This window comes from Liolophura sinensis, chromosome 8, assembly GCF_032854445.1.
Source record: "Liolophura sinensis isolate JHLJ2023 chromosome 8, CUHK_Ljap_v2, whole genome shotgun sequence".
Classification (NCBI taxonomy): Eukaryota; Metazoa; Mollusca; class Polyplacophora; order Chitonida; family Chitonidae; genus Liolophura; species Liolophura sinensis.
The window spans coordinates 20,402,512-20,416,287 of NC_088302.1; the positions used below are offsets into that span (position 1 = coordinate 20,402,512).

The 13,776-nt window shown below is 39.3% G+C and overlaps 1 protein-coding gene across 1 annotated transcript; it reads right to left on the reverse strand.

Moving 5' to 3' along the window:
- Positions 1–2,807: 2,807 nt before the first annotated feature.
- On the reverse strand, positions 2,808–9,246 carry LOC135473292 (phosphorylated adapter RNA export protein-like). Its single transcript, XM_064753139.1, is given in 6 exon segments — positions 2,808–3,045; positions 3,305–3,377; positions 3,380–3,431; positions 4,795–4,887; positions 6,782–7,429; positions 9,122–9,246. Coding segments are annotated over 6 exon segments (1,170 nt in total). The 5' UTR covers positions 9,188–9,246.
- Between the last annotated feature and the right edge of the window lie 4,530 nt (positions 9,247–13,776).

Sequence of the window (13,776 nt, forward strand, 5' to 3'; positions counted from 1 at the left end):
CGTTGGCCTTGAGAAAAAGCCAAAAGTGAAGTTAATCAGCAACATCTCACAGCAGTGACAATTTTTTTTTCCTGGTTTTTGAAACCTGATTAATTGTTGACAGATGTTTGAACTTACCTTTTGTTGCCACGATATACTAGTGGTTTCATTTTGTTTTAACAATGGTCTTTATTTTCCGACAATTGAATTCCTGGTAGAGAAGTCACTGGTACCATCGTTAATTTACCTTTGTACATGTTCCTTAGTTATGTTGCATTCATTTAGAAATATGCACTGGTTATTCCGAATTCATTTACTTATTACATTATATATGTATATGTATATTTATATGTTATATCGTGTTGACATTTTGTATGCATCTGGCATGTGGAATTTTGAACAAAGTGCTATGAATGTGTCACGGTTAGGATGTTTTATTCATTCCCACTGGGTAGGATTATGTAAATTATGTTACACAATACTTGATGCATATACGGTACTCCTGGTTCATTATTTCCATTTCATTTCATTTGAAGACGCTTTTAATAGAGAATGTTTTGTTAAGACCTGTTATGTGAATCTCTGGATATTTTGATGCCACTTTCAGGGTGATATAATCCTAAATGTGGTATGATGGTTGGGAAGAGGGGAGCTTTTACTGATGAACCATTCCACTGGATGACAAGTTTGAACACCTGTTCAAATACATTTATTATATCATAGGCTGTACCTATTTTACGACTGTTTGTTTTTGTAACTGCTGTTGGTTTCTGAACTTTTCTCCACTGCTTTTGTGTATATCTCCACTAAAAGGAGTTATTCAATTAAGCTTCAAAATAGTGAGGAATAAGATCAAACTGACTGTACATAATGTGTACATGCCTACAAGTATTGTTTTGTGTTCTCTTACATTTGTCATCTGTTTTAATTGGACATTTGCATACATGTCCATTTGTGATATTTGATTTCCATCGGGGACTTGTTTTTCCCCCGAGGTCACATGATGAAGAATTTCTTCTTCTGAGGATAAAGTGATGTTTTGTTTCACTCTTGTCAGTGCTTAGTATGTGAATGATGAAGAGAATGGTTTCCAAATATACCCTGTTTTTCCAGCTGTGTAAATGGCCAGTATTTACTTGTTTTATTGCAATACTTCCACCAATATATATAAAAAAGCGTGAGCTGACATTAACATTAAACCTTGTTCACACGGGGATTCATCGATTTGTACTTTGCACTTAAAGTCGATAAACAGTTTGATTGTGGAATTTGATGTTTAAAAACGGATCAGATGCCACTGATATGCATTCTTGACCATTTATGCTTCTTCGGAAGTGGCTTAAACCTATCTACGGGATGAGGTCATTAGAACACCAGCGTGGCGCAGTGACCGAGAAGCCTCTAACCAGTGCAGTCACTGTGAGTTCAAGTCCAGCCCAAGACATGATCATTTTATGTATGAATGTGTATATATAGACTAGGGATCATATAACCAAGGGCAGGCATTAGATGTGTGTACACATACTGTGTCTTATTGTGGCGGGGTCAGTCCATGCTACCAAAGTGGTTACCACTGAGTTTGATGCTTCTTTGCTCTCGCCTCTCAGTGCTGAGTGCCAAGCGAGGTATCAACAAGTACCATATTCAAAGTCTTTGGTATGACCCAACCCAGGTTGATCCAAGGTCTTCCGACTTCCAGGCAGACGCTCTATATCATTAGGCCACAAAAGCGGCCATCCTATTTCATGACGCAGTAGGGCTGCACAACTTACAACATTATGGCTAACATAGTTCATAAAAACTGCTGGCAGTACTTCTTTATTACTGCATCTGTGACTTTTAACATCACCTGAAAACAGGGTCCACTTGTACGAAGCCCACTTAACACTACAAGCACATAATGACCATGGCGACAATACCTACACTTCTGGGTGCCATGGCAGTTACATGCTCTTAATGTTAAGGCGGCTTCATACAAGCTGGCCCAAATCAGTAATCATCCTGGAAAATATGTTACTTGACACATATATTTCAGAAATATAACTCAGAAATGACCTTGTACAATAATCCCTGTAAGAGAACCTTTTCATAAAGTGATTTATTTGTAAGTAGTCTTGAACAATGTATAAAGAACAAACACCGAGGATAAAGTCACTCTTGAACCCTGTATGGCATTTGCTAATACAACAGTTACATGCTGTCAGGAGCTACTGTACAGGAGAAAATCTCTCCAAAAACAATATGAAAACCATTACGCTGCCATACAATTTGTTAATTTCTTACCAAAAGAAAATTACATTATTTCATTTCAAAGCTTCAACAGTCTAGAATCAACTCTCCATTCACAGCAGCATAACACTCTAAATACTTGTGCCTGCATAGCAAATTTTTCACTTCAATGCAAAACTCATTAAGAGAAAAGAAAAAATACAAATTTCAAAGATTTCAAACATCACTCTGGAATCGACTTTGTATACAGGAGCATAACATTCTAAATATTCATCTTTGATAGTTAAATTTCACTTGGCTGCAAAACACAGTATTAGAAGGGAGAGAGTTGGCAAAATTTGCAACAGATGGCACATGATAGACTAAACATTATAAACATATTTTAAAAATCATGTTTTATACTGACAGGTTGTCTCTTCACTGTTTTTTATCCTACAGCAGCGAAGGTAACCACTTGTTTCAAACAGATGCCAGAACTGAGTAAGGATTTGTTTAACAGTCGATACTGTAATATCACAGATTAAACCACTGTTGACACAGTCTTTTGATAGATTATAACACAAGAAGAGTCTCTGGTAGAGCTTGACTTTAGCACTGCTCTACTGACACACCTCTGTCTTCAACACCACGGCATCCGTATCTTCCATTTCCCCCTCCTCCAGTTCTTCTGCCTCATCTACTGCCTCTGACTTCACTGTCATCTCTACTTCTTCTTTTATTTTCTCTCGGATCTCTGCAGCCTTTTCCTCAAGGCATTCCTTGATATCATCAGATATGTCGAAAGATTTGCTCCTTTTCTGGTTCCGCAGTCGTCTCAGTTTTTTCTTCTGGTTTGACCTGAAATATGGAATATTAGAATTTTTCATAAGTTTGTAAAGAAAGGTGGTCAAAAAGCAGCAATTTGTTTGTCACACTAAACAAGGGGAGACAACTCACTACCGTTCCATAAGCCATAAATTTACACAAGAAACTGTTAAAAGTTTGAAATCACAAAGAAAGTTTGACAAGAAGTTCAGAAGTTGCTAGTGAACTCCATGAAACCTTACAGTGTCCATAAAGGACTATGTGGTGGCCAAAACTGCATTTAAAAACTTACCTGTATTCCTTCTTATTCCGACAAACGTCTTCAAAGAAAATGGATTTGACTTGTTCTTTTTTAATGTCTGGGTCTGTTTTAGAAGAAATATATATACTCCCCCTGGTGTCCTGCGTCTTTCTTGATTCTGAAACAGTATCAGATATTCACTATACATGTAGGACAATGGACTGAAAATCTTTATTTAAAGATGATAGTACAGACTATTTGACAGTTTCCTCCTCCCTTATCTGGTTACCTTCAGCAACAATACTGACAGAAAGAAGGGATAGTTGTCACATACTTTGTACAAAAACATATATTCATAATATGAAGTTTTGGGGTTTAATGTTTGCTTTTTAACATTTCAGTCAGACAGTATCTATTTAAGCAAATGTGGACACACCTATTATGGTGCTGCCCTCACTGGAAAGCCATGCCTTACAGTAACACACCCGAAGAGACACCTAATACAACCCAGTCAAAGCATAATGACACTTGGAATACAGGTCACTACTATCTCTATTTTCAGATGCAAAGCAAGAAGTACAATGACTATGATTAGGAGTTCAATCGTGGTCAAGAGAATACAAAGAGTTGCAATTTTTGAAATATTTCAGTCTTAAATACAAACATTGAGAATGTGTAATTAGGCACACTTCCTGCTTAAAACAAGTTGGTCTCAGCAGGATACATCTTTGTTCTTTTCTGTAATAAATATTTTTTTTTTATTATATCCAAAATGTGGCAAAAGATCCCATAGTATTCACATCAGGGGTAATAATTTTCACATTAGGTAGGAGACTTCACATGTTAAACTGTCCCCTTTCACTTAAATTCTACAATTGAATAAATTCCACAGTAACTTGAGGACAAAGAGTCTGAGAACCTGAAATTTCAAATGTGACCTTTCAAATGCTGTTGTTTCATCAGTCGATTCAGCTTCAAAATTAAAAGGCTACTGGATGGCTTATCTGACAACATTTGGAACTCTTCAGGTATTTCCATGTCAGCCACATATTGGAGAAATATGAAACTCTGCACTTTTGTTTAACAATTTCATAAATGAGGATGTAACATAGGTTTACTAAATATTTTTACACTAGAATTTGTTCTTTTCAGCTAACAAATGTATTAAACCTCAATTTTGGATCATATTTATATTTTTAAATGTCAGAAAATATATCATAATTTAGGTTGAATGCATATGTTTCGATACAAACAACAAATTTACATTCACACAAATTTACTAGACAAGCATCACATCCTTATTTGGAACACTATTATGCAACAATGATAAATATCAAAAGTTGGTCCCAAATACCCAACATACAAAAATATTTTCAAATACCCTTTTCTCTTGAAAAAAACAATCCAAAAAAATAGTTTTGACACTCTATCATCTGATTTTGGCATCATTTTTATGTTTATCTTCTCCTTCAGAAATGATGTATTTTTACATATCATGGGAACTGAGTTGCAAAGACAGGAAGTTAATCACAGCAACTTACAAAGGTCAGGATTCCACCATCAGCTTCCTTCTCAAGTGTCAACTTGAGTAACTCTAGGGCCTTTTCCTTACCCAACACCCTCACAACCACGACCTGAAGACAACAATAAAATTGCATTTAATTCCTCTACCCAACAGAATTTTAATGCCAGACCCCTAGTAAATGTCTAGCTTCTGATCTATGTGGCTAGGATGGCAATGTATCAGCCTTTTGTACTTGCCATGTATGCACTCATTGTCTGCCAATCTCTGAGGTACCAAGAAACATCCTGGTCACCCCAGCAGCAGCTAGACTTGAACTCGCATATTGTGACCACATTAGTCAAGGGTAACTGAGCCTCAAGAAGAAGCCATTGATACCCTCAGCCAGTAGCCTATTAGGATGGGCCTAAGGAATACGCAGAAGAGTGAAACTTGCAACAACAAGCAAAGGTTGACAATGTGTAAGGAAATAGCTGATAACCACATTCGACACCAATCTTCTCCAGGTAGTTGTAAATCGGCTGTACAATTGTGCAATCCAACAAATAACCTAATGAGTCAACAAGAACCGGACCATAGATTATACAAGTTATGCCAGCTGTAAACAGTCACGCTATGGTAATGAAGGAGTCGTCAATGTCGTGCTCACAACAACATACAATTTCAGCCTAATGCTATGAGGCAGCTGCATTGAATGGTAAGATTAGCACCCAGTCACCATGGCAATAATGAGCACTATGGAGTATGGTGAGATAGTACATGTACAGTACAGCTGGATCCTAACCATCAATCCGACCCTGATCAAACACTCTGCCAACAGTTCGTGCATGGTGGCGCCATGGTCAGCGTATCATTTTACGACATTCTTTCACTTGCTGGAGATTGATGTAACGACATGAGATGTACACGCAAGACCTTGAATTATTTGCTTGACTTCATCTATAAATTTTATAATTTATTCCCGATTTTGAACATAATAAGTGCACAGACGAGGCTGATATTTCATGAAAGGTAATTAAAGTAAAACAGTAAAAACTAGATTGAAATTGCTCTAACAGATTTCTCTTTACCGGTACCAAAAATCATCGGATTTGATTTTTATCTTCTATGGTGTATTCTCATAATTTATACAAGGATAGATGGAAGAATATTCCCAAATTATGTAATATATTTTAAAGATTGATTTTATGCAAGATTAAGGATGCATATATATATATATACATATAGGCCTTGGGCCTGCATCAAGTCTTCACGAGTATATAAAGGCCACAAAACACATTTTTGTGCTTATAAAAATCAATAAATGACAGGATCAAAATTGTGAAATTGGATATACAATTTAGGACCTTTATACGTGTCAGCTGTTCAAATTTTATAAATTGTTGACCTTGTGTGATGAACCGATATGACACATCACATTTACATTTTCAATAGAGGTGAATTCTGCGCAAAATTCATGTGCAAGTAAATATGCTGCGAGCATGATAACAGATACGACGGTTTACAGGAAACTGATCCGTATTTAGCATTGAAACATTTGATTATCATGAGCTGACAGTCCTCTGACCGCCTGCTGAGGATCCCATCATGGTATGACGGTGCATGGTCAGCGTATAGTAGTCTGACCATATACCAGCCGTCAGCGTATCCTCCGGTCACAATGGGCGTAGGATTGATGGTTAGGATTCGGCTGTAATGTACATGGCAGGTTAATGTGGAGACCCACTGTTATATAAAAACTGTTATATCTGTAAACTTAGTGATGAAGATATGCAATCTGGAAACTGAGTTTTTTTAAGTTTCTGAAAAAAAAATATATGCTATCTGAATTTTAGGTCTAGCACTCGTACATGATGCATTTTTCTAAATTTGATATTTTTATGGGAAGAACACAGCATCCAGTTTGTTACACAAAAACGAGAATGTCACACCAAAAATGATGTAGCATTACATCTCCGGAGAACACACGAAGTCAGCTGTTAAATTACTGCAGTATACCTACCTACTAACTCAACATTAGGCTCTTCCAACTCCATTACAATGTCTGCAACAATTTTTGCTTCACTGTCATCAAGTTTTGGGTTAACTGTTTTAATTTCCAACTCTCTGGATTTCTTTTTACCAACACGCTCTTTCACTGGGCGACGCCTTTTTGTGCCTCTCTGCTTATGCCCGAATTGTTCTGTAGCGATAACATTGTCAAAAGGGTCATGTGACTCTTGGGAGGGGTCAATCTGATTCATACAATGAGGCCGCGAGTCCAGCTTGGCTTGAGTGAAGTCGTAGCTTTCCACATCCCGATCCATCTGCAGGCTGCTATCTAGCTTATCTACACCAAGGCCGATCATGGCGGTGGACAGCGTTTGCTCCTGTAACACCACGCCCCACACATTATTCACCTTACGACTGGGATCTGATACAGAGCGTGTAATCTCGTTCGTGTCAAAACGATAACCCCCTGTCTCCATGCTTTCCACCCTCTTCTTCTTGGCTCGGGATGCATACCTGCCATCATCGCTTTCATCGGAGTCATCACTAGAGCTGCTCAATCCACCCACAGGGTCCCTGGTGGTTCTCCCTTGGATATAGGGAGCAGGAGCGAATGGCCGGGCCACAGTTGGATGTACATTGTCCTCTACATCTGACACAGGCTCCTGCAAAGTGTAATACAAGCAACATAAATCACTACTCTTGACATACAATTGATATCAAACTATTTCTTTCTTGTATTGCAATAGTATAAACCCTCAGTTAGTTGTAAGACTAGGGCCACTTTCACAAAACTTTGTAAATCAATTTTTCGTAACTGTTTTCGTAAAGGACGTTGCCTAGGTTATAGTGCCACAAGGCGATGTCATTTACGAGAAAAGTTAAGAAAAATGTGACTTATGAAGTGTTAAGAAAATAGCTCCAGGTATCACCTGAGGAGTCGCATAACTCTCATTCAGCCCCAAATGTGTCTGATTTGAAGTATAAAGGAACATTTATCACAGTTCACACACCCATTATTGATAACCTGCTTGGTATCAACCATGACCAACTGAACATTCCAACAAATTAACTACAAATTGCACAGTTTTCACCGTTGACGTCAAAGAGCAAGGGATCATTGTCGCAATTGCTACCCGCATCAAAAGTGGAAATCTGTCCCTGCACCGTTCAAGTTAGGCCCAGCGTTGCTACAACTGCGCTGTGTTCTCTAATCATATTTTCCCACATCACTGTTATAACTAACTACAAACGAAATATCTCCGACTCGTTCACTTGAACAGATCACCGGCCATGTTGTCATCATAACAATTCACAAATTGACAAATTCTGTAGGATAATAAATGCACACCTTTTCGCTTTTGTTATTGGTGCATCGTGTACCATGAACGGAAGTTGACTTCTTCAAGTGAGCGGCGATGTGGGGAAAATATGATTTGGCAGCAGGCTGCTCAGGTGTTTCTGTTTCACACGGAGCGTGAAATTTAGGCCCCGCCTAAATTGAAAGGTGCGGTAATGAACTTTGTTTTGCTTTGGGTAACATTTGTGACGATGGTAATATGTTAGTTCAGTTAAATGGGCTAGGTCAGGTGTAATGCCAGGGTTTTAACCCCAACTTCCTGTTTATGCGCGAGAGCCTTCACGAGAACTCCCAAAAACGTGTATCTCACATAGGCCAGTAAGGTTAGCATATAGATGTGCTATTCTGGTAAATGGGTCCAAGATTTCCCTACGAACTGAAGAGTGAAGAAGCACTGATTGGGTAATACTGCCAAACAGACATTTTAGGTTGTTGATGCACTATAAATTTCTGCACTGTTAGTTTGCACCTAGTCAAAATATATCAGAATTTTGACTGTTTTGGATAGAACTGAAAACTTTTTTGCCAGTGTTACTTCCTACCCCACTGGCTGTTACCAAGGTAAGAAAATGCTATGACTTCACTTCCAACTACCAACAGCTCAAACAAGTGGTTGTCATTCTAGGTTGATATTTTGATATGTTGTAGAGAAAAGTGCAAGCTGCATGTGGTGGTATGACATTGTACCACGCGAAAGTTAGGGCATATATTTTAGAGTTTGCAGTTGACAAATTTACTACATAAATAGTAAGGAAAATCAATGCGCTCATACTTATCCCACAGATTTTAGACAGAAAACAATAAACATTTCAAATAACTGCCCCTTGATGTCTCCACCATGTCAGAAAGAGATGCATATATTCTATATTCGACATGCTAACGCAGTGCTCCTGAAAGTGAATTTGCGTCGGGTAAATATTGTTATGTTGTTGTTGCAGAGACATGCTTTTCGGGATAGGGAGCTAGACTTTTATGAAGTATACTTGGACTTCCATACCTGCTTGGGCTCTAATGCCTCAGTTTCATCATCCGAAGGAAGCTCCCCTTCTTCCAAGTCAGCCATTCGAAGTGTAACGAGTGTTGTGCGCGAGCTTTCCTATTCTTACCTCGCAAACGTAAAGATTACGACTTACACCTCATGAATATTCATCGTTTATACCGGGTACTCTTCTTATTACCTCCCTTGTAAAAGAGCGCATGTTTAGTAATTAAAATTAGGACCCCATACGTATGGGTCCATTTTTTTTTTTTTTTTTTTTTAACGCCCGACTTTTGAAGTTGGGACCCCGGGCAACTTCATAACTTACATAATTGAACATTATGATAAGGGTTATGCTATAATCTCGCCTCATGTCATTGTGCTTTTGCACTATAAATTTCTGCAAAGTAACTTTTGTCGCTTGCAAATTATACTTTCTCAGTCCCAAATAATTATAAAATGCACATTCAACCAAATAATACGATAAGATTAAAACTTATCACAGCCATCTTCAGACATGTAGGGGGCCTATGTGACATAAAGTTAAGGCCTTTTGTCCTAACGTATATATAGCTTGCCTTATTTCCTCCCTGTCTGGATCAAGTATATGTACCGGTATTGGAACAGTGTCTCACATAGGGTCTATAGTTGCTGCAGTTGAGATTGAAAGAAGCGGGCTGCGCCTATATTTTGTATTTTATTTTTATTTAGATCATATATGTCTCTTTCAAATTTTTTTATTAATAAGCTGCCTTGTTGACATAGGCTAAGGCATCGCACGCCTAGAACAAGACGGTCTAAAGCGTTGTATTCTTTTTTTCTTTCTGTACCAATACGTCACAGTTTCTGCGTAGATCTAGTCGTGCCCGCCCAGCAAAAAGTCGCACATCGGAGATGCAGATGAAGTTCACAAGTACTGCAGCGTGGCCGCTGAGAATATGTGTTTTGACCTGTGGAACTGACCTGTGAGGCGATCCTGTCCCATGTGATCCTTGTTTTTGGCTTAAAATGCGAGTTATTTATCTCATGTTAAAAGCCTGGTCAAAACATGCAGTGAGAGATGCTCATCTGTGACTGCCATATTGGCAAGTAACATTTTCTCTTCCTCAGTTTTTTTTTTCACTATGTCATTTTTTTTTTATCTTCAACAAGATGTTGTTTTTTTTCTCTTGCAAACAGTTTATTTTCACCATGTCACTTTTATGGCTGCGTACGTACGACTGTACACATATATATGCCCATCTTCACATTCTGTTTCGAGTCACACCTAAGACTTTGAAAGAGGAAGTTGTAACTTCCTCGCTTGGCATTCAGCATGAATGGGATAGTGCAACGACTGGCTGACCCGTATCAGTATAATGGCTCACGGCTTACTTGCCTTCGGTAAGTCGTCTCAGTGAAGCAGCACTAGATAAAAGAGCAGTGGAAATCCGTCCTGCAACAAGGGGGCACATTACATTAAGGATTCCTTCGTCGTCATATGACTGAAAAATTGTTAAGTGCGACGTTAAACCCCAAGCACTCACTCAATAACCAGAATTGTAGAAATGGTGAAAATTATACATGTACATGTTTTTGGCCATTTATTATAATATTTTATTTCTCAATTTGCAGCTAATGAGGCCTTTCCATTTTTTCTCTTTCCCCTCATTTAAAGAGGAAAACCAAATTCAAATGATATATATCTTAAATTTCTCAGGTAATTTAACTTGTAATCAGTTGTGTTGTCAGAGTTCCTGTGCCCTGCATGATTACCAGTGGATTATCTCACTGAGGCGACCGGATTACTGGGAATAGGGCCTACACACACGACTGCTTAGTGTTTAGAATCTAATGGAGTATTTAACTATACCGGTAAGCTCTTCACGGGGCTTAAACTTAATGTACTGAAAACTCGGCTTGAAATGTATAGGCATTGATAACGACATTATTGAACATAGAGAAGAAACAAAACATGATAACATTATCTTCCTGCTGATTTTTGTCCGTAAAAACAAAACCGCAGCTACATTGGGCAGGCTTCTGCAAGGTAACATTGTGGAATTGTCATGTGAACGCACCCACAAGATGGCGTGCTGAAATAGGTAAACCTTCGGCAGAGTGAAACTAACTGAAAGAAGAATATGGAGGGGAAACTATAGCATATATAGCTGCTTCACATAGGCCTACATCTCGCTACCTCGCAACATGGATGGACCTTCCTAAACCTAGGCGGACAGCAAAACAGCGAGTTGAAAAACAAGTTGTCCCCAACCAACATTGTACTCCGCAAACGTTCTCACGAGTGTAGTCGACCGCTTATATTGTCAGCAAGGACTTACAAGAGCAAGGCCTTACAAGAGCGAGGGCTTACAAGGTTTTGAACCCGAACCCTGTCTGTTCTGGTGTCTGAAAAACATCCTTCCTTAAACACTAGATCATGATCGGCTTGCTCTTGCTTCACGAAGGATTTCAGTTAAAATTTAATTGTTTTGTCGACAGATATCATTCATTATTAACTGAACATTGATTGTTTTGCTTGTAAATGTAAATGTCTTGGTTTAAATAGTACAGTTTAGCTAATATTTCTTGTTTTGAATCCCCCCACCCCCCGTAAATAAAGTACCAGAAGTTAAAGGTTAACGTTTACTCCAGCGAGAATTGCGGACATTAAAGAACTCTCCATACTGTTGTTTTTCGTATTTTACTACAGATAGTCAAAACCGAAATATATTGTATCTCAGGTAAAAGCAACAATACTGTATTCCTACTGATATAAAACAATTTTCCCCGAAAGCTATAACAGCAGAAATTACATGCTCTTTTTGACAGGTTCAAGGATGTGCTTTGGTCAGATCTGGACACGGTCACACGCCAATTTAAGTTGACGCTAAAGACAGCGGATCAGTGGTTTCCCCACATGTGTTCCGGATCCGTGAGTTCAAGAATCGCCTTCAGGTACTTGCAAAACCGAGTAGTCCTCTATGTTATACAGAAGAGCAATTAGAGTCGACGGACAACCGGCTGTCAGTGCTCGTCGAAAAATCGCATGGTTCAAATACATTTGACTGTGATTACCGACATCTATTAGAAATCTACGGTTACCAGAATCCAAGGTCAATAATCGCATGCCAATTCCCAAAACAGAGATTTTATAAATATATGCAGAGGGTTCAAAAGAATCTATGAATTAGATCTAACTTCTGTAAGCTAATTCTTGCTGAAAATGTCTGAGGCGGATCAGCCAAGAACAGTGGCAGCGATATCATCTGTTCGTTAAATATTAGCTTGTACGAATGGATTTGCGTTCCGTTTGGGCTTTGTAACGCCTCAGTAACATTCCAACGCCTGGTAGAAGGCGTTTTGTGGTTTTGCAAATACGGGAGCTTAGTGATCCATATTCGGATGGCATCCTGATTTTCAGCTCGCGCTTACCCTCTGTCAATTGCGCAGACTACATGGAAACATGTGTTTGATATACTTTCTTAGTTCTTTGGAGGTTTGTGTTATACGTCCTTTTGGGAATTGCCGCTGTCATTATTGACATCGACCTGATCGGTTGACCACTGGTATACGAATCTCTGTTTCGACGCATAGATGACGTCTCTTGGGGAGAAGTGGGAACTGGCCCTTGGAAAACTCAAACTTTGTGTGACTAGCGTATGCCGAACAACAGTTGTAAAGCGTATTTTAGGCGTGATGAGCTATAATTACATATCATAACGACGGTCCCGGTTGTTTTAAAATGGATGGCCGATATCAGCCAACACAACTCTACAGAAGATGCACCCCAAGCTGTGCTCATATTGCAAACGCTGTTCGCTGGTTAGACTGCGCAGTCATGCTGTTCACTGGTTAGACTGCGCAATCACGCTGGTTAGACTGCGCAATCACGCTGTTCGCTGGTTAGACTGCGCAATCGTGCTGTTCGCTGGTTAGACTGCGCAATCACGCTGTTCGCTGGTTAGACTGCGCAATCGCGCTGTTGGCTGGTTAGACTTCGCAATCACACTGTTCGCTGGTTAGACTGCGCAATCACGCTGTTCGCTGGTTAGAGTGCGTAATCACGCTGTTCACTGGTTAGACTGCGCAATCACGCTGTTCGCTGGTGAGACTGCGCAATCGCGCTGTTCGCTGGTTAGACTGCGCAATCACGTTGTTCGCTGGTTAGACTGCGCAATCGCGCTGTTCGCTGGTAAGACTGCGCAATCACGTTGTTCGCTGGTTAGACTTCGCAATCGCGCTGTTCGCTGGTTAGACTTCGCAATCGCGCTGTTCGCTGGTTAGACTGCGCAAATCGCACTGTTCGCTGGTTAGACTGCACAATCACGCTGTTCGCTGGTTAGACTTCGCAATCACACTGTTCGCTGGTTAGACTGCGCAATCGCGCTGTTCGCTGGTTAGAATGCGCAATCAGCCAGAGATGGGTCTTTGACTGCTTATTATTACCAAAGTGTGGGGATCTTCAAATTCTATATCGAGTGCTGGATTTCTAAATGATGTTATTCCATTCATAAACAACACATTTGGTTTAGTTATATTCCTTTATTTAAATTTATTTCTTTGATTCGTGTTTAATGAGATATGTTAAAGGATTTTTTTTACCTAAATATGAGAATGGTCACTATTATGAATGGAGGAATTACTGACGAACTTTCTCAGCTGTTGCGTACAGACCTGGATACCATACCAGG